Source organism: Megascapheus bottae, chromosome 20 (assembly GCF_031878675.1).
Source record: "Megascapheus bottae isolate mThoBot1 chromosome 20, mThoBot2.hap1, whole genome shotgun sequence".
NCBI classification, from domain to species: Eukaryota; Metazoa; Chordata; class Mammalia; order Rodentia; family Geomyidae; genus Megascapheus; species Megascapheus bottae.
The window spans coordinates 38,154,925-38,175,342 of record NC_143528.1 but is presented as its reverse complement, the minus strand read 5'-3'; the positions used below and the strand labels follow the sequence as shown (position 1 = coordinate 38,175,342).

Below are 20,418 nucleotides of genomic sequence, written 5' to 3'. Positions count from 1 at the left end.
CTTTTACACTCCACCAAGTCCAGGGCTCCACATTGGTGTCACTGGTCTGTGAGATTTACCGCTGGTTGCCTGGGTTGATTATTGTTCCATGTGCCCTAAAGATAAGACACTAGTCTCAGAGACCATGCAGCATTCTGGAGTTTGTGGGTCTGGACATCATGAACAAGACTTTAAAAAAAAATGATGACAGAGTAGGGTTTGCTTTTACAAAGTAATGACCTTGAGCAGCTCCAAAGTCAGCAGGAAAACGTCTACCATGTATTTTATGATCACGAGGTTGGGGCGGATGCTAAGACACAGTTTGTTTGTTTGTTTGTTTGTTTTTTACTTCCTAGCCTTTTGGGGATGTGGCCTAGAAAGGCCTTTCTTAAACTAGAATTCCATTATGAAATCCAGAGAGCTTATAATACTTGGAAATGCAAAATACTGGCTGTCACTTCTTTCCACCTGCATTGCTATTGCAAAATGGATGTGGTTCACCTGTATGGCCTGGACTGAGTCGTGGGGTTCCAGTACAGCCTGGCCTGTGAGACATGCTGGTGCTCAGCTTTGCACACACACTGATGGATCACCAAAGAACTGCCGAAAGTAGGAGTTCACAACATTTTTGACAGAGCCCCCATTTTTTTCTGATGGGACATCCCATCCCACTTCTGCTAGTCCCACTTTCTCCAGAACTTGAGGAATGTGTTACTTTTTGCTTCATATATACCAAATTTTGACAGACCTTATTAACTAGGATTGTTACTGAAGATGAGGAAGGAACTCTAAAAAAGTCAAGTATACCTGTCACTTCATAATTAAGAATTTAAAATAGGCTAAGTTTTCTCTGTCATTTCCAACAAAAATCACTGGTCCAAAACTGATCATTTCTAAGTCCCCTTCCTCAATTTACATAATCTTCTCTCAGGATTTCAAAGCAGGTGACCTTCGAAGTGAAGGTCCTGACTCAGAAGGTTGCCCTCTTTTCCTGCCACAACTATTCCTTCTCTTACATTTTTTCTAAAAGACAGATACTTTCCACACTGCAGTGGAATGTGAGTTTACGTGTGTATTTGGGTTCTGTGGTTAAGGTTATGTTTGATTGGGAATATGGCTGCTTTCTTAGCTGCTTTTCTGGACAGTGTCTTACTGGTCAGATGAATAGGTCCTCAGGTTTATGTGCAGAACTTGGACTTTGGCACTGAGAAGCTGGCTGAACGTTAGACACTATTGAACTCTCTGCAGGGCCCATAACAGCTCCACCAGGTGTGGGTGGAAACAGGCATCTAGAGAAGTGAAAATGGCCAAGGTGGTGGATGTGACTGGAACCTTGGCTACTGAGGACGGCAGGGGAGGAGAATTGCAGGCCAAATTCAAAAACTGGGGGAAAAAATAGGCCAAAGGAGCAAAAGGACTGGGAGTGTGCTCAAGCAGTAGAGTGCTTACCTGGCCCTGAGTAGAGGAGAGGTACAGGGAGGGGAGGGGAGGGGAGAGAAGGGGAGGGGAGAGGAGAGGAGAAGGGAGGGGTGGGGAGGGGAAGAGAGGGGAGGGGAGCAGAGGAGAGGGGAGGAGAGGGGAGGGGGGAGAGGAGGGGAGGGGAGGGGGGAGAGGAGAGGAGAGGAAAGGAGAGGGAATGAGTACGCACACCTGACTTGCCTTGGTAGGAAATATAAACTTCATGGTTAAGATCAGCTTCTTCCAGGAATTGAATTTTAAAATATGACCCTTGATGTAGGCTTCCCTCAAAGGAAAGAATGGTCATTCTGTGCCTTCAGCAAAGAAGCCCAGTGAGATTCCATATTAGTGATGATCTTTAAACACCCTCATAGACAAAATTTAACCTTTACCAGTGGAAAACTTTATGAGGATCAGAAAACTAGTGTTAATGCCACCTTCAATCAAAATAAACAACTAGACAATCTTTTGATCCTTAGACAAAAACAGGGCAATTCTTTCCATATAAAGTTATCAACAAATAATGGTCCAATACACTCTGCTCCAGAACCATGCCTCAAGAATGACAAACCTGTAATCTTGTCTTCCCCACCACTAGCATGCTTTTGGGTAGAAACATGCCAATTTTATAAGAAATGGATAATGTCACTCTAAACTTAGTGACAAACTGTGATGAACAGTATAAAAGTTGAGCTTCTTTTACTCATCCACAAAAACTTCTACCTTTAAGTCTGCCAAAAACTAAAACTGTTATAGCTAAACAAGTGATTGTCATATTTATACTCACATGTTTACAGCTTCTATTTGGAATTTGAGGAATTTGCCTTGAGGGACCATGGTTAAAATGTCTCCTCTAACATCTTATAAAAAGCAGTTGCTTTGGGATTGTCTAAACGTCACACAAACCCATGTGACAGTATAGGATAGACAAATATTGAAATTATTCTAGGATTCTAATTGTATGTTTTAAAGGTCTTAAATCTTAACAAACAAAACAAAACTTACCCCCAGACTATTGCAAGGGGGATCAGGGAAGCCTTTTACCCATCCATTTTCTTCCACTTCTCTCCTGCCTCCTCCCAACCTACCATGTATCATCGCTCCAAGTGTTGACACCTCAAAATGCTGAGGCCTTTGACCCCTCAACACTCGCTTCCATGGTCTGTCCATGGTAGATTGTAGCACTGGAGTACATAAATATTCTCTTAACTTTTCTGTTAGGTAGGTCCTAGTGTATGTCAGGGCTGGTTGGTGCTAAACCTCTAACAACAATTCTATTTCTGCTTCCAAAATAAAAAACCTGATCACTGAGACAAGCTAAGAGCTTTCCCAAGGCCAGGGAGGAACCATGACTGCAACTTTGGGTTGCAGTTTCCTAACTTCTCAAGTGCATGTTTCCCGCGGCACTCCTGCTTTCTTCTCACTGTGCATTCTAAGGACAGCAACTCACACCCAAATTGAAAAATGGCTTGTTACCTGGAGATTTACTTACAATCAACTTTGGCATATATGCTGCCAAATTTCCAACTCAGCCAGACCCCAAACCAGAATAATCACTAGAAAGACTGGTGTCTATAATTCTAGCTATCACACTACACAGCTATTTCAGAGGCCAATGGTTCAGATGGTGACTAAGGCCTTACAAGGAGGGTGGATTGTATGAAATTGGGTGAGAGCAGAAAAGGCTGCATTGACCATGAACAGCAAACATGAAAGCGGATAGAACACTCACTCCCTGGGTGATGCGCTTAAGTTATTGACTGCTGTTGGTCATTGTTAATATGAATCCTTAGAAAAAAGCATCCATTCAAAACTAAACACAAATGGATACAGCATCACTCACTCATTCATCTGTATTGCAACAGGCTTGTTTGGGACAGAAGGCAAGAGACATAGGTATTTCCCCAGCAGTTGCAGCAAAGGTATCAAGCTTACAATTTTCCTGGATGCCTTTGAGAGAAGAGTGCCAGAGACCTGGGAAATCTTTGCAAATGGTAAATTGCTACTTGTAGCAACTTGTGCCACATCCACTTGCTTCTGGATTTCCTTTTCAAGTCAAAGCTGCATGCTCCATTCAGCTCAGCTGCCATGCCTTGGCAGTGTGAACCATCAGGCAGTCCTCTTGGTCTCGCAGTCTTCAGGGTTACAGTCTGGAAGCGAGAACATTCTAGAGACTGGTGAATGTTCATTCCTTAATCACAGCTGACAGACACCCTCCGTTGCTTCTGGGAGTAATGCTGCTTAGGTCCTCTTGCCAAAAAGAAAGAAGGAAAATGTTGCTGCCTCTTGTATGTTTTTGTTGACTTGATCAAAGAGATAGAGTTTGGCTCATCTGCAAAGGGAAAGGGACACTTGCTAAGCAAATTCGGGGTGACACAAAAGAAGGCTGAGGAGACTATACTCACTGGTCACTGATCTCTTTTGCACTGCTAGGACTTTTAACCACGAAACCACCTGGGTGCAGCCCCAGCCCAGCACGCTGGGAAACATTACCTCTGCTCCGTGTCCACAACTCCACAGGGCTGCATCCGCCACCTTCCAAAAGCAATGGCAGCAAAGGGCTCCAGCCCTCCAAGCTCCCTGACAGAGGAGTGACTGGAGATGATGGTGATGGAGGAGCAAGTTAGAATGTCAGCGGAGGACAAAGAACGCCCGTCAACGTGACCATAAGCCTGCTCCTTCAAGTCCCCAGACCCAAATGCTACACGGGTAGGCCAAGGACGGACCTGTCCTCTCTGTGGAGGAAAGGGTTCTCACTTCTTGACCACCGTGATGTGGATCACGGCTGCTCCACACCCATCAAGAAGGCTGTGGAAGGGGCCTGAAGAGAGAAAACTTAGGGTTGGGGGGGGGGTGGCATGGCTCAGGTGGTAGAACACCAGCCAATGAGAGAAAGAATCGGATACTGAGTTCAAGTTCCAGACCAAAAAAAAGAGAAAATTTACCAAAAATGTGGCTCAAAGCAAGGTCGTGTAGCAATGCTTCGCTTCAAATGATAAACAAGCCAGAAAAGCACAATGATTACTTTGCTTTTCAAGTGGCTTGGAGATTAAGACATTGCCCTGTCCCTCTGTCACTCTTACTCTCAGTCTCTCTCTCCATATCCTGCTCAGTGTAGCCACATTGTAAGGTAGAAGTGATTATTGCTAAATTATGGAAAAGACTTAATTAGGTTTAAAAACTCTTCAAGCGAATTTACACTGCATTTGGAAAAATATGCTAATGGCCCTGGCCTATTAACTACACTGAAAACAAGAGATGCATTCAAATGGGAGCTGAGGCTCAGTCAGCAACCCTACCTGAGTTTACTAATTTTGCCCATCTCCATCCTTCCCTGCCTAGTGTAGGGATCATTACCGGTTCTTGGTGTGTGGAGAAACAGGTAGAGGGGGCCCTGAGGATTTCTTCGTATATCCAGTCTTTGTTTCTGATTCCTTTTTTCTGTGACACCTTGATATCCCTGCAGTCCACTATGTTTCTTACCTCCTTGATTTCTAGAGCTTGCTTTGTTGTCTTTGGTCAGGAACCTCAGCTCATTTTCACCTTCTCTCCTGTTCTCTTGGCCAGCAATTGTGTAACACAGGACTGTTCTTGAGGTCAAGTGCACATTTGTCCATGCTTCTCTCCTTAGCTAGCAGACAGGTCCTTGTCATTCTGGTTCTTTCTTCCTTGATAAGCTATCACAGAGCCAGGAAAACAGACAAGGCAGAAGGCTATCAATCTACCCCAAAGGGCGACATGTGAAGCAAAAACCAGCTGTGACTGTCACTTCAAAATCCTCAGAAACACAAAGGCCCCAAAGGGAGTTGCGAGAATATTCCTTCAGGAATGTTCAGGCCTATGAGTTGTTGTACACACTGTCCAGCAGCAAGCTACCTCCCTGCACTGGCCTTGCACTTGGCACAAAACCCCAGGGAGGCACAGACAGTCCCCAGCTTATGAGTCGGATGGGTTCCAAGTCCATCTCTTCTGAAGTCAAGAATGTGCTTTTCCAGGAGGCATTCTTATACATGGAGAGGGGAAAAGGTTCCTGGATGGACTGAGGAACATCTACTTAATTTACACAAGGACTTTGCAAACATGTTCTGTAAGCGGCGAGATAGAAAATACCTTAGGTGTTGTGGGCAACATAATCTCTGTCACATGTACTTCTTTGCTTTGTCCTTTTTGAGGGAAGAAAGGACGATCTTGAACATACAAATGCATTCTTGGCCCAGAAAAGAAAGTTGGAACCAGGCACCAATGGCTGATGTTTGCAATCCTTAGCTACACAGGAGGCTGAGGTCTGAGGATCGTAGTTTGAAGCCAGCCCAGGCTTATCTCCAATTAACCAGCAGAAAGCTGGAAGTGGCCCAAGTGGTAAAGTACCAGCCTTAAGCAAGAAAACTAAGGAACAGTGCCCAGGCCCTGAGTTCAAGTCCCATGCGCAGTATGAAAATAAAGTTGGAATTAGATCTAGTCAATGGACCACAACTTGCCATTCGTGCTTTGACCCGTCCGCGCTTCACAAAACAGTACAAATAATGCTAACCAGTGGTATTCCGGCTTTCCACATGCAGACATCATTTGTTAACATGACATTGGCTCATCTCTGGACTGACGTTCCTATTAGAAAATGCAGGAGTATCTGGGCAGCTGTCAGTAGTTAGAGGCGAACCAGGCCTCCCCACCTGCATTCTGTGTATGGCACAGGTGGCTCAGCAGAAGCCCAGGAAAATCCTGAGTCTGAACACTCTTCACCCCATGGTCAATGTGCCCAACTCAGAGAAGTCAGACGCCACTGACCAAGACTAACCAAAGACTGCTGGAAGGTGCTGACGTGGTCTCCTAGCTCCACGCGTGGCTTTGGAGACACCTTGGTTGTTTGGAGATTCACTGCGCAGGGCATCTGAGAAGCTGCAGAGAGCTCGCTAAGATCCATCACACCTGTAATTCTAGCCACTCGGGGGCTCAGATCTGAGGACCATTGCTCGAAGCCAGCCCACCCAGGAAAGTGTGGGATTCTTACGGCCACTAAACTACAACTATAAGAAGTCTGGAAGTGGAACCGTGGCGTAAGTGGTAAAGCTCGAGCCTCAAGCAAAAGAAGCTCGGGGACAGTGCTCAGGCCCCAGGACCAGCACCAAAAAGAAAAATCTGTCACAAGGTATGGAGAGACGGCATCCTCAGAAAGGATTGCCTCGCCTCTCCCTTCCCCTTCTCTGTTTCTTCCGCTTTTCCTGCTTTTTATTTTCCTGCTGTCTGGATTCAGCTCACTAGAGCAGCCGTGGGGTGACCACGAGGAGAACACACTCATTCCTCCTCTGGGTCCCACTGAGAAGCCATGAGCATTTGTTCTCATCAGGACAACTCCAACATCTGCGCCCCACTCTCTGCTCCCAGGACAGTGCTGCTGTGGTTTCCCACCTCCCTGTCCCCTTCCTGAAACCTCTCGGGTTGCCGGTGTTTCTGGCCACACTTGCATTGAATAGCATGACCCTCAGCATCGTGACCTGCTGGGAACTCAGGGAGAGACAACTGCGAGCGCCGGGGTCAAGTCCAAGGGCATCCGAAGCCGGCGTAGAATGTGCGGCCGCTGTATTCGGTTTACCCACTGAAACTATGTCTTTTTCCTTACTCTAGTCTGCAGTCTTTTACCAAGTCTTGCCTTATCTCTCATTATGAAACAGCTCAGCTCACAGAAGCCTCAGGCTGGCAAGGCCTGAGGCCTGATAGTCAAAAGCTGAGCTTCCGAGTGGGGGCTTCTTGCCACCTGCCGTCCCCCTCTCCAGTCCCTGCATCGCCCCAGAAGGGACAGCAGCTGTCAAAAACAGAGAATGAGGGAGCACTGACACCAAACGTGGGGGGGGGTGAGCACTCAAGGATGCACTATTTAAAAGATAAAGAAAAGAAGGAACCCAGGCTGTGGCGCACCCTTAAGAGCCCAGTGGACACGCAGGACTATTCAACCGTTTTGTGCTGCTTTTTAACAGACTTTCTTTTTGAAGATGAAACACTTCTTGCAGAGGAGGCGAGCGAGGCCCTGGCGCCCCTCCATGGCAGTCACTTCCATTTCCCAACCCCATCCCGCCATCCTGTACCCCCACTGTACCCCCACTACACCCCACGCGTGAGCTGTCCTTCAGTAACAAATCTTGCTGCAGCCTTAAAAGCCAGCCACAAAGCACATGCCGAGTTGTCTCAGGTAGAGCAAGCAGTGTCTTCCCGCCAGAGCACGGAGAGGGAGTCCGGGGAAATAAGAAGACAGGAAAGCTGAGCACCGGAATTGTCCTGCACAGCCCTGAACCCCGTCAGCTTGCCGACAGCTCCCCAGAGCCCATCCAAGTTCAGGACTTGGAAGGGTGTTGGGAGGGTGTCATGAGGCCTGCAGTTGGGGTCCCGGAGACCATCGCGAGCTCGTGGACGAGCCTGCTGCACTCAGCTCAGCTTCCTGGCCTGCTGGCTCCTCCCAGCTGCTCTGGACAGCACGTTGAAGGTGTCCTCAAGCACTGAAGAAAACAAAGACCAGTCCTTTTTCTTCCTTTGCTCTTTATTCTCTTCAGCTTTACCTGTTCAGCCCTTGTTTCTTCTGTTTATTTAGAAAGTCACAAAGCACGAGTTCTGCCATTCTGGGGCTGGGAGGGGGGGGGTCATTCCTAAACTCAGTATGTCACAGCCACACTCAGAGCAGAGGCTCGGTTATTAGCCCCTCCTATGCTGCTTTCTTTACATTGGCAATACTCACATCTGGAAATTTTGTTTCAATTTTTTAAAACTCAGAACTACGTTGAAGACCCCGTGAAGCTCAAGGTGGTAGACAGCCAGGAGGGTGAACGGTGCCAACGTTAGTTAGCTTGCTTACAATGGCTGCTACCACGATTGTCCTGTGAAAAGTCCTACCCAAAAGAAAACCTCACTCATTATAGAAAAGGTTATGAGAAAAAGAAGTCGCTTTTGACCGCTGGAAGAAGAGACAGGATTTGACACAAAGTCTGGGTTTAAAAAACCCTCCCAGGAAACAGGACTGCACACTGCTTGGCAACTCTCAGAAGTAAATATTTACAAGACACAACAACAAATCCCAGCCAGGAACCCAAGGCACTTGTGATTTCAGTGGGAATTCAGTCCCCATGGGTGGGGGGGGGGAAGATCCAGTTCTACTAAGTTCAGATCCTACTACTCAGACCTGACATTTTGGTAGGCCCTGGAGAGGAGAGGAAGGCCTGGAGGTCCCTGCCAGGTGTCTGGTGGGGAAGAAGGCCTGTTCCCTATGCTGTCTCTGAGGACCTCCTCAGCCCCACGCTGCTTGGGTGAGGCCTTGGCACCAGTTCCCTGGCCCATGCTCTTTCCTGACTCCAAAACTCAAACTTACTTTACACAGGGGAAAAAAGTCACTTTCAGAGCTGAAGATCCTGGCCCCACTGTGCTTTGGGTAAACAGCCCACAGCTATTTTGATCTTCTGGGGTTTTCAGAAGCAGCTGCTAAGTCTTGGGGAGAAAGGAAGGGACTGGTGTTGGCTTGAATTAAGGTGAAATGTTTCCAGTTTTCTCAGATGGAGAAAGCCAGCAAGAGGTGGTCCACCTGGGAAGTAGGGCCCGAGGGGCCTGCCTCGGCTAAGAGAAGCCTTGTGTTGGGTCTGAAGCAAGAATTCTTACTCTAGGAAAGGGGAAAAATCTTGATCACATTGACACATGGTAGCTAATGTATTAAAAGTTTGCTTTCATTCATTAAAGGTCAATCTACGGCATTTTCTAAGGGGTCATACACTAGTTACAGGATGGTAATTCTCTCTTTATAACTGCTGTCCTTACCTCTGTCCTTTTGAACACACCTCAAGGCATCAATACGCCTTGCCTGGCATGCGGTTTGGCTTTTTTTCCAGCATTTCTGAATATGGCTCAACTATGTCCTGTTGTCAGCACTGAAACAACAGCTCAGAAGTTGTAACCCCAGCTTAGTATACCTCCTCCTGTTTTGCTCTTAAGAGTTAAACATGCACCTCATGCTTGTATACTTGGATCCTCAGAAAACTAAGATCCAGAGGATAGAGATTCAAAGCCAACATAGGCAGAAAAGTCCCTGAGACTCCATTTCCAAAATAGCTAGCCAAATGCTAGGCCAGAGGCATGGTTCAGCAGTACAGTGCCTACCCAGCAAGATGCCAGGACTAACCCCTCCACAGCCTGCTAGGCACAGGAAAATCAGCCTGATTGGTCACAGGAACCAATTGGCTCTGCAGACCTGATTCCCCAGAACCCATAGGCATGCTGCACCTGCTTTACTTTTCACTCATGCAAGCCAAGGAAGAGTTCAGGGCCCAGACATGGAAGGCACAGGGAGTTTCCTGCTACCAAGACAGATGTGGCTGAAAACTCGAAAGGATGTGGTTTTGCAGTGATCTTTGTTCCCAAGGCTTACCATGGCCTTGCCGTGAGATGGCTAAACAGGAGGGAAGAAATAAAAGACTTTCTCCAACACAAAGTGGCTCATCCGTAAGCCTAACTAAATGTTTTGGGTGTCTTCACAGAAAAACTGTACACAGGACAGTCCAGTGTTCCGTAAAGATGAGGACTTATTCGTAGTGAGAGATAGCATGGCATAATATGATTTAAAAGAACATGTTTTATTCAGCATAAGAAAAACAGTAAAAATGATCGCACCACTCTGAGCCCCAGCGAGCACTCTCCACATTGCCTTGAAAGGGCAGCAGCGGAAGCTGTGTCAGGCGCGTGGTCACAAAGGGAGCCTCAGAGTTTATTACAAACCAGACATGGCAGAGGAGGTGGAAGGAAACGTCCCCCAAAGTGCATGGCCTGGAGTCCCACTTCTATAATCACCTGGGAAGACAGAAGGACTCGACTTGCTGGAGCTGAGAAAAGCAAACTTGAAGCTTTACCTCCCCTGTGAAATTGCAAAGGGTACTTCAGTAAATCAGACTGATGATCCTGAATCGGGTGCCGCTGCCTGGCTTACCATGGCTTTTCTGTTTGTACCCCCCTTAGATCTGTTCAGACTAGAAACACGGTATTTCCACGTTGCCAGAGAAGCAAGTATGGACTGATGACTGGTTCTGGCTGCTGTGGCTTTCTTACAAGCTTGCAGGTGTTGTACACCATAAGAACCCCGTGAGGGGTAACTCCCAGCTGCACGGTATCTGAACCATCCCCACTCACTCCAGTTTTGGCATCTGGCCACTCGACTGGACAATCTCATGGCCTATCAGAATCCTGCTGAGAGTTTGGCCTGTGCTCTATGCTACACAGAGGAGAATTCTCTCCTGCATCCGATTAATATGTTCATGTGTGTGAATTGTTATACTTGAATTACCTGCACCATTGTGTTTTAATGCATAAAAATGGCACCCAGGCTGTCTACAATGGCTTTGAAGCATTTAACTCCTTTGAAATGAACTCAATATCCTTCAAATGTGCTGTGTGTCCCTGAATTTTCTACACACTATTTTTACAGGTCCATTTGTTTATGATGTGATGTGGTGAACCATCATGTTAGTTTTATGTGCTTTTTTTGTTTTGAAGAAAATGAATGTACATATTACTAAGCAAATGAATAAATTATTGAGACGAGATACTTTATGAATCATGCCCACTGATAAAAAATAATTTACTTGTTTAATAAAGTGTTCAAATGACAAGAACTTATATGGTCATTATACATGTGGATGCCATATATTAAAGTGTTCGATACTGATGTATGTTCTCCAATAAAACATTTTAAGTCTCTCTCTTTAAACATATTATGCTCTGTTCTTCATCATGCTGTCTGTGGAGCAGTGGGGTGGGATAATGAGAGGAGAAGTGTGTCCAGCCAACTAAACATTCAATATTATAAAAATATAATATAAAGGCTGCCTCTTTATCTCAGTTTTAACTAAACTATTACATGATGGAATCAGTTGTTCCAGGCAAAAGAGCCTCTCTCTGAATGCCAAATCATCCTACCAGCCACTTACTTGTTTCGTAGCTGTTGCACACGCAAGCATGGCAGAATCCACGCTGTGTGGCAGAAGCAAGCTTATCTTCCCACTGGCTGTCACATCCTAACCCACGCTCTTGCCTCAAACATGCCCCAGAACTTGGTGAACCTGGTGATTACATACCAGGGGCTCGAGAAAGGTTCTGGATATGCACTCTGGTCTCCTGACTTCCAGAGACCAGCAGATCAAATGGGGTCCCTGGCTGCTGCAGAAACTCATAATACTGTCCCACTGATCCGTGCCACCTGAGACACATGCCAAGGCCCTCCCCACAATTACACACCTCAAGACCGACGAAAAGTCCTGACACATGTCTTTCAGGCCACATCCCAGAAACAGGAATGCTTACTCAGCAAAATAACATTCCCCTATATTTCACTTGACTCTAGGAAACTTTGGGGGAACAATTCCTAACAAAGGACTTGGGTTTATTCCCTGCATGTCATTAACATCATTGTAACAGATGGCATTGTGGGAAGGAGCACATGAAGTTGGAAAATGGTTCGATAACCACCAGCAGCCGCTCAAAACTGCCCATCACGAAGGGTCACTCAGGCCTGCTCTTACCCTGTCGGAGGAGTGGATTCTGCTGTGCTTGTGGCCCAGGCAGCTTCAATCCCTCTCCTCCCCTGAAGACATCTCACCCAGTTCTTCCTGCAAGAGGCCAAGAGCCTGGGGGACACCTCATGGAGACCATGGTGCCATCTGGAACGCTACTGAGTAGCACTCTGCAGCCACATCTGCACGATGCAGAGGCAGGGGTTAGGGAGAGACAGGTGAAATGGGCTCCTTTTACCAACCTCCATGGAAGCAGTGCTCACAAGCCCTGAGTGTCTCTGCTAAGCCTTTGGTCTCTCCCCCAGGATTCTTGTACCTGACCTCCTAGGATCTGAAATGTCTAGATGTGAGAAGTGCTAGGGACCGAAAGCATGCTCCCTTTACAACTCGTATGTTGACCCTTAGTACCCCATCGGAAGGTATTTAGGGGTAGGCCCTGTGGGAAGGCTCTGCTCATACGATGAGCTGTGCCCTTATGAGATGAGATCCCAGCTGTCAAGGAGGAAAAAGGGGAGGGCAAAAGAAGAAAGAGAGAACGGGGCGGGGGGAAAGAGGGCAGAAAGAAGGGTGAGTAAAAAGCGAGTACGATGAACTGATGTATGCAAGTGGCTCTCGCTGCCAATCCCGGCCATTTGGGAGCTGGAGGCGGGAGGAGTGCCAGCCTGGACAAAAGGTGAGCAGGACCTCATCTCAGACAAGAAGCCTGTGCGTGGTAAGCACCTGTGATTCCAGCTGTGGGTGGCGCCCTAAGTAGGGGCACTGCTTGAAGCCAGCCTCCGGCAAAAATTAACAATCTACCTGGAAAACGCCTGAAGCAAAAAAAGGCTGAAGCTGTTGTTCAAGTAGTAGAGCACCAGCTCACCCTGCTTCTCCAGAGTATCTCAGGCAGGGGCTCGCCTCCTGAGCTGTGAAAGGACTTGTCCCCACACTCTCCCCCAGCTTGCATTCTCCTCTAGATATCTTCCAGAAGCATTCTTCGCACATAAACACGTGGCTCTTCTAAGTCTCTTCATGGAGATGGACCAAGACTGATGTCTGATGGGCTATCATAGGTGTGTTCTTATAAGCTAGTGATTGAATGGTGGGTCCCTTGGGTACTTGGATTTCTGCCTTAAACACACACACACACACACACACACACACACACACACACACACACACACACACACACAAAGTTAAAGCCAAATACAGCCTTCTCCCCTTAGGAAAGGTACAGCTTGATAGTGTATATCCTACAAAATGACCTTGAGAGCTTAGCATTTCAAGCAGTTCTAAGGATTAAAAACCTACTTGGACAGGGTTGTTGCCATCTAAAATATTTCTGGAACTTCTCTGGGATTACCATTCAAGTCAACTTACATGTGGTACTTTCTCCCAAAAGTCTCTTGACTTCTCATTACTACAAATAATCTTGGCTTTGACCATGAAAGTTCTTTCTTGAATGTAGAAGGTGAGCTGAGTGGTGGCTCCAGCAGTCCCTGTGCTGGATTTCATGGGTTCCCATTGCTATGGCATCAGCCGCATCATTCTGTCCCCTCATTGGCCCAATGCAAGCCAGGAGGTCAAACCACTATAAAAAGCCACTCCTCGTAAATTCAGTGGAAAAAATGAGGTCAATCCTTTCTAAACGGTTTTTAAAAAAAAAAAAAACAGGAGTTCTTTTACTGAAAAAACTCTTACTCAGAAGGGGAGACATGGAACTGAGGGAACAAAGAGCGAGCAACGCATCTTGTGGGTTTCACAAGACACTATGTTGAAAATGAACTGTACAACGTCGGGGCAGGGGAGATGGGAGGGGAAAACCAGCAGAGAGCAGGGGAAGGTGCAACATTGTCCAAGAAGAAATGCGCTCTTCACTTACATAACTGTAACCCCTTTATAGTGACAATAATCTGTGTATAAGGAGTAAGAACAATGTTTTAAGTCTTACTCAGAAACCCACTATGCAAAACAAACAGTTTTCTGATGGTCATGGGATTGAACTGAGGCCCTCCCTTAAGTTTAGATAGGCAGGCACTCTATTACTTGAGCCATGCCATCTGCCCTGTTTTGTTCTGGTTAGTTAACATATGTATTAAGCAAATATTCATGAAAATCACAACCAAAATAGACAGGGTAAGGCAGCCATGAAAGTGGGGCAGGAAAAAAAGCAGAACCCAGAAATGGACTGAGGGGCCCAAGATCCACCTTCCCTCAGCACATTCTGAATAAGTTAATAAGCAGAGTTAGGTACCACCTACTTAGAGCTTCCTGGGACAGGAATTCCCCTCCACACTTCAGGGATGCTAAGTCACCTGAGGCTCCCATGGAAGCAGGAGGCAGAGTCCACCTCCTCCACCCTGTTATGGAGGAGAAGCTTCACAGCAGGCAGCTGTGACGGCTTGCATCCTGGGCGAATGAGCTTCGTGAGCGGCTTTGCTCTAAGCAGTGCAGTTCCAGGGTGCGGGAAAGAAGAGACCAGGGCTTCCACCAAGAACATCTTCAAGCCTGGACAGCGAAGGGAGGACCCCATAGGGAAGCGCTGCACCCTGGGAGCTGCTCACGCTCAGAAGGATGACAGGAGTCTGAGAGCCAAGTCTGCCACATTCCACAGTCAGATTACGCTGGATCCCTGCAAATGGTCTAAACCCGAAAGAGATCCTGGCATGATGCCGCCATCTGCTGAAGCCAGGGCTGAGTGTGAGCAGCCAGGACACAGGCCCTTAGCATATGGGCCTTTGAAAGACCCTTCCCCTCCAACTGCACCCTATCGAATTTTCTCTTCACAGCCAGCTTTGCAAGGCCACCGTGCATCCCTTTTACAGAAGAGGAAACGCAGACATCTTGTCATTAAGTATGCTGCCAGTTTCTAAGCTATGGGCTGCCAGCATCGTTCTCTTCTTAGTTCTAGTACATGGTGAAGAAGAAAGAGAAACATACTGTGTGGTAAAATATTCGAATGTTGTCCTGAGAGCATTAGACTCCTTTAAAGAAGTAAAACTCGTATATAGCATATGGTAAAACTCATAGTAAAATATCTAATGTGATTTCTTTCCCAAAGCATACTCACTATCCAGAATCGACAACATACTCAGATCCTGACATCGGGAAAGATGGCTTTAATACATGACAAGATATTTAGACTTAGAGCAGCTCTGACATGTGGTTTTAGTCAGCACACTGGCCTCCAGATCCCCAGGCAGGAACTGTCAGTTTTGCACTCTCCTGTTCTCAGCTAAATCATGCAGCCATGAAACTAATTCCAGGCCACAGGAGTGAGCTGATAGCATCTGACTTTCAGGCTTCCTATGTGGAAGCTGACACAAGACCAATGCATCCAGGCCTGAAAGTGTCTTCTCCCTCTGCACCACATCTCAGTTCTCTTGGGACTCCAAGATGGAAATCCCCAGATAGTATAGACAGCTTCCAGAACAATCTCTTCCCAGAGCCCATGTCCACAACACTCTTTGTAAAATGAGCCCAAGTTAATACTTGTGCTCTACACGAGCTAGTGACTGGAGAGTTTGTGATTCAGTCTCTGCTGGCTGTTCACAAGAAGACCGTGAGGGACCGTGTCCCACCATGACAAATATTTAATATGAGAAGGAAGGGACAGTCTTCCCAGGGCCAGGGTTCTATGCCCGGTCAGAACTATGGAGTCAGGAGAAAATGCACATTGTGACAGCTCATCTGTGAGGCTGAGGAGAAGACACTTGAACAAAGCAAGACAGACAAGGGGCCTCACATCTCGGAGTGCAGTCACTGTGGATTTCTTTGGACTGAAATTATTCGATGTACACAGTGGGAAATGAAAGAAAGAATTGCCTCGATGAGCAAGGATTGGTTTCCAAGTTACTTGGCACTGAAATCTGTCCAGACAGAATTCTCAGCTGGGACAAGAGGAGAGATTGGCCACCACCCTGATCCTGCTCCAGAGACCCCCCCAATCTCAGCACCCTAGTGGCCCTGGGATTGACTTTAGAGCTTGGTTCTCTACCCCTTCATGGAAGCCCAGCCAGTGGCAAGAAGACCCTAAAGCTCAGGGAGTCCGATTGCAGCTATGCACTGAGCTAGAGGCAGAGGAGGCAAGGATGCTGCTTGCCAGGAGCCACCTGCCCAGCACAGACTGGGCTTAATCCCACCTGGCAGGGCATCCAGAAGCTTTATCTGTCCAGGTAGGAAGAAAAACATACGGTTAGTTGATTCTCATTACTCACAATGCTAGTGTTCTCTGAAGTTACTGCACATACTAATACTCAGCCACTGTTCCAGGGAAAATACAGGGCTAGGTACTTGCCAGAGATCCTGATAATTGGTGAATTTGGGGGTGCTTTTTTTTAACTTATTATAAAGGTGATGTACAGAGTTGTGATAGTTTCTCTCTTTTTATTTCTAGTTGCGGGGCTTGATTCAGGGCCTGAGCACTGTCCTTGGGCTTTTCTCAAGAATAGAGTTCTACCACTTGAGCCACACACAGCACCACTTCCAGCTTTTGCTATGTATGTGGTACCAAAGAATAAACCTGGTCTTCGTGCATGCTAGGCCAGCCCTCTACCACTAGGCCAAACTCCCGGCCCCGATTGTGGTCGATTTTGAAGTCAGTTAATGAGTACACATTTCTTTTGGACAATGTCCCCTTGCTTTAAAACAACAACAAAAAAAACCCACAATACCTCCGACTAGGTAATTTATACTGAAAAATGTATGGTCCTGGAGGCTGAGAAACCAGCATTGAAATGCCAGCATTTGATGAGGGCCTCCCGGGTACCCTGCCCCACAGCACCAGGAGAGAGGGAGAGAGACAGACAGGAGGAGCATCCGCTGTAAACACACCGCCCCAGCAAGTGGGACCCACTCGTGAGGGAGGAGTCAGACCTTGTGCCCTGGCCTCCTCTTACGGGACCTCCCTCCCACCATGTGCTGGGGTTGCACGGGGCAGGGGCAGCCAGAATGTCTTGTGCATTTCTGCTCCAAGAAAGCTTACTTGCAATGCATTTCTGGGCATTCACATCCATCATGAAACCAGCTCTGAGTGCCGCGCCTCCAAGAGGACTTGTGGTCTCAGTGAGGGCCAGGACTGCCCCTGCCCCACACGCCAAAACTATCCACAGCATATCGGCTCCGCCAGTGAGAGCCCTCGTGAGCAGCAAAATCTCCACCGAATGTACGAACTAAGGCAATCAGTGGAGAGACCACGCAGCTGGGGAAGGCATGAGTGCATGGCGCCATGCTCCAGCTTCTACCTTCATTTTTTCTCATTTTTTTAAAAATATCCAGGGATTACAGTTAATGCTTTCCTTCCATCTGGAATTTGCTTTAATGCATGATGTGAGAATAAACCTCTAGGTTTCTCTATTTTTATTTTTTATACATACCTAATTGTTTCAGCCAAATCAGAGAGTTGGCTTTCAGTCCTTGTCATTCCCCATGGAATAAACTTTTATAGATGGATTTTCCAGAGATCTTTGAATTAAATCTACAGAGATCTTGGGATTAAATTTATCCCAGTGTCATAATAAATACCAAGTCGAGAAGTCACTTCATTTATTTTCTGCTTCCAATCATACTCCATTCTCTCCTCCATCTCAACAGAGAAATTAATTTAATTTGCTTCAGATAGGCAATAGCTCATCATCATTTCTCATTTTTGATCTCCTATCAATTCAATGGCCTCTTTTCCTGGAGCCCTACTGATGAAATCGACCAGCACCCTTTCTAATATGGGCCATACCCATGGCTCTGAAGAGCTCCCAGGCTCGGCTCAACCAGGGCTCAATCCTGTAGAGACTGTGCAAGTTCTGGGTCTGCAGGCTCCTGCCCTGTGGCATGCTGTGGGTCTGTACCCCCAAAGTAGACTTGGCCAGCCCTAGACACCCATAATCACACTTTCTAAACTCTGGTTCTAGGGCTCCCCACTCTGCGAACATCAAACTTCTGTATTCCAGAAGCAGATACAACCACAGTGGCAACCTCTGAAACAAGCCTGCACCCCCGCCCTGTGTGACAAGAGACCCCCCCCCCCCCCCGCGCACCGAGCTCATGTTGGAGGATCCAATGGGAAGATTCACAGCAGGGTTTAGACACGCAGCAGCCTGACGCCACTGTCATTCTAATCCTGTCTCTAAATAGATGACAAATCCCAAGCTCTGTAAGCCATGGCTATGTCGTCTCAGGGGCCACCCAGCCCCTGCCTCAGTATATCACCTGTGTCTTTCCTCCTCAGATCACTAGGCCCTCTGACACCAAGTCCATCTAATTGTCTTGCCACACGAGTACTGGCTGGATCCATTTCTCTCCTTCTTGACACTGGGATTTGACCTCACTCTTGCTAATCCACACATCCTGAGTTCCCCTACCCTTTGCTTCTTCAGCTATTTTTCAGATACTGTCTCAAGTGTTTGCTTGTGGAAGACCTGTACCTATCGCTTCCTAATAGCTGGAATTACAGGTATGAGCCGCCATGCCCAGCCTAAATCTTTCTTTTGGAGTACTACTGGTCAAATGAATTAAGAAGCATAATAAAAGGAATAAAGTATATGGAAACAAGAGCTTTATCTTGTGTAATTGCTGTTCTTAATATACTATGTTGTTTCTCTTCTCTCTTTTTTTTTTGGCCCTTTGGTTAATCTCATATTGTTACTGCATCTGACTTTGTTACCTTGTATATTGTATATACCTTTATTTGTTTATTTGAAATAGGAAAGGAAAGGAGAAAAACTAGATGATTGGGAGGGGTTTGGGGAAGGAAAATGGGGACAAAAACCATGAGAAGGGATATCAATGTGTGAGAAGTAATGTGCCTACTACCTGACGAATGTAACCGTAACTCCTCTGCACATTACCCCAACAATTTTTTTTTAAAAAAGGAATAAAGAGACCAGAGTAATAAATGTTAAGCCATCTCTGATCTGAAAAAGAAAACCTGAAGAGTTGTCTACTTGAGCTGAATCCACTCTGGCCTTTGAATTGGATTCTTGTTCAATTCAGAAGCAGCTCTGTCCTGCGGGGCTGGGAGAAGTGTCTACAGATGAGCCATTTACCCAGACAGCTCTGCTCTTGCCCTAGAATTGACTGCTCACTCCAGCAATAGCAGAGCCAGCTCTGAGAACAGCTCTTGCCACAGTGCCTGCCTTCTTCCAGTGGGAGCCCAGCAGATGAGAGCGCCTGTTCACTGCTGGCAGGCACTGGAGGTCCTCTCACCCCCCTCAGAGTTCCTGGGCAGGGAGACACCCCTATACCCAGAAACGGAGGGATGACAGTGGTTCCGATGACTCTGTGGGTCCAAATCAGAAAACCTCGTGGTCTTTTGTTGTTCACAGTTGCTCCTGCTGTGTCTCTTGACCAGTTAAGCAAAAAGGACAAATCCAAGCGAGTGACAGATAATCATCACTAACAAGAAATTGGCCCAGATACCTCCTTGAGCTCCTGCCAAGTCAATCATCCCCTCTCTGCTTAAAACCCTCCAGTGACTCCTCATCACTTCCAAGATAAAATCCAGATTATTTACAAGCCCTGGTTGAATGGCCTCCTTCCTTTCCCCTTGTGCTGCCAGCGCTCTGCACGTCCACTCCCTCAACCACTCTTCCCACCCCTGTCTGGAAAACTCCTCTGTGCTTCACACCTGCCTAAGTCTTTCTACTTTTGGTTTTGCCAGCCCCTTTCATCGGATCCAGGCCCCAAGGCCAGATCAGATACTCTTTGAACACTTCCTGTAGCATTTTCTATTTCTTTGCAGCACTTACTAAGTTATGCTTAAATAAGGGGTGATTAAAGTTCCAGTTCTGGGACGCCCTACTCTCCAGACAGCCAACTCCATGGATGCTCAGACCTCTTATATGCATGATCTAGTATTTAGATAAAGCATAGCCATGTGCTCTTACGTACGTGGATGTGTATAACACCTGCTGTGAACGTAAGCTAGATCGTTGCTAGATGTATTGTTCAGGGCACAATAACAAGAAAAGATAGCTGACACAATTTTCCCCCAAATACTTTTGACTCACAGTTGGTAGAATGTTCAAGGGCAGAGCCCACAGATATTAAACATTAGCTGCATGTGGTCACCTTCGTTCCCTGTCCAGTGTGGTCCATGCTGACTGTGTCTGTGGGAATTCCTGATGCGACACAAAGCCAGCAGCAGCTTGAAAGTATGTGCTGATGGAGTAAATAACTTAAGTGGGGTTTCGGTCTTCATGCTAACCAAAGAACCTCTATTTCTCTGCCCACTATGGTCTCACATTTGTCTGTTTCTCTTGTGTATGCCAATCTCAGCCCTCCTAAGTGATTAATCGCTGTCTTAAGCACTCCCTGGCCAGGGCTCACCCACACCAGCATGGCAGAGTCAGCCAAGCCATATCCCTTCAGCTCTCTCATTGTCATTCTGGTACTGTGTTTTGTCCTGCAGGCCCATAAATCAATCTCTTGCCCTCTTTCCACAAGTCACCAGCTTTGACCTTTGAAATGCCGCTGC

General features: G+C 46.8%; 1 protein-coding gene across 2 annotated transcripts in view; it reads left to right on the top strand.

The window, feature by feature from the left end:
* The window catches only part of Adra1a (adrenoceptor alpha 1A), a 68,094-nt gene extending 63,918 nt beyond the window's left edge, over positions 1 to 4,176 (top strand). Inside the window, exon 4 of one of the 2 annotated variants that reach the window (XM_090353633.1) lies at positions 3,871 to 4,176. In XM_090353633.1, the coding sequence (XP_090209759.1) occupies positions 3,871 to 3,879 (9 nt within the window). In that variant the 3' untranslated portion in view covers positions 3,880 to 4,176. Of the gene's footprint in view, positions 1 to 335; positions 1,445 to 3,870 lie in introns of those variants that run through there. The other variant, XM_090353632.1, reaches the window with a different exon arrangement.
* The last annotated feature ends 16,242 nt before the right edge of the window (positions 4,177 to 20,418 follow it).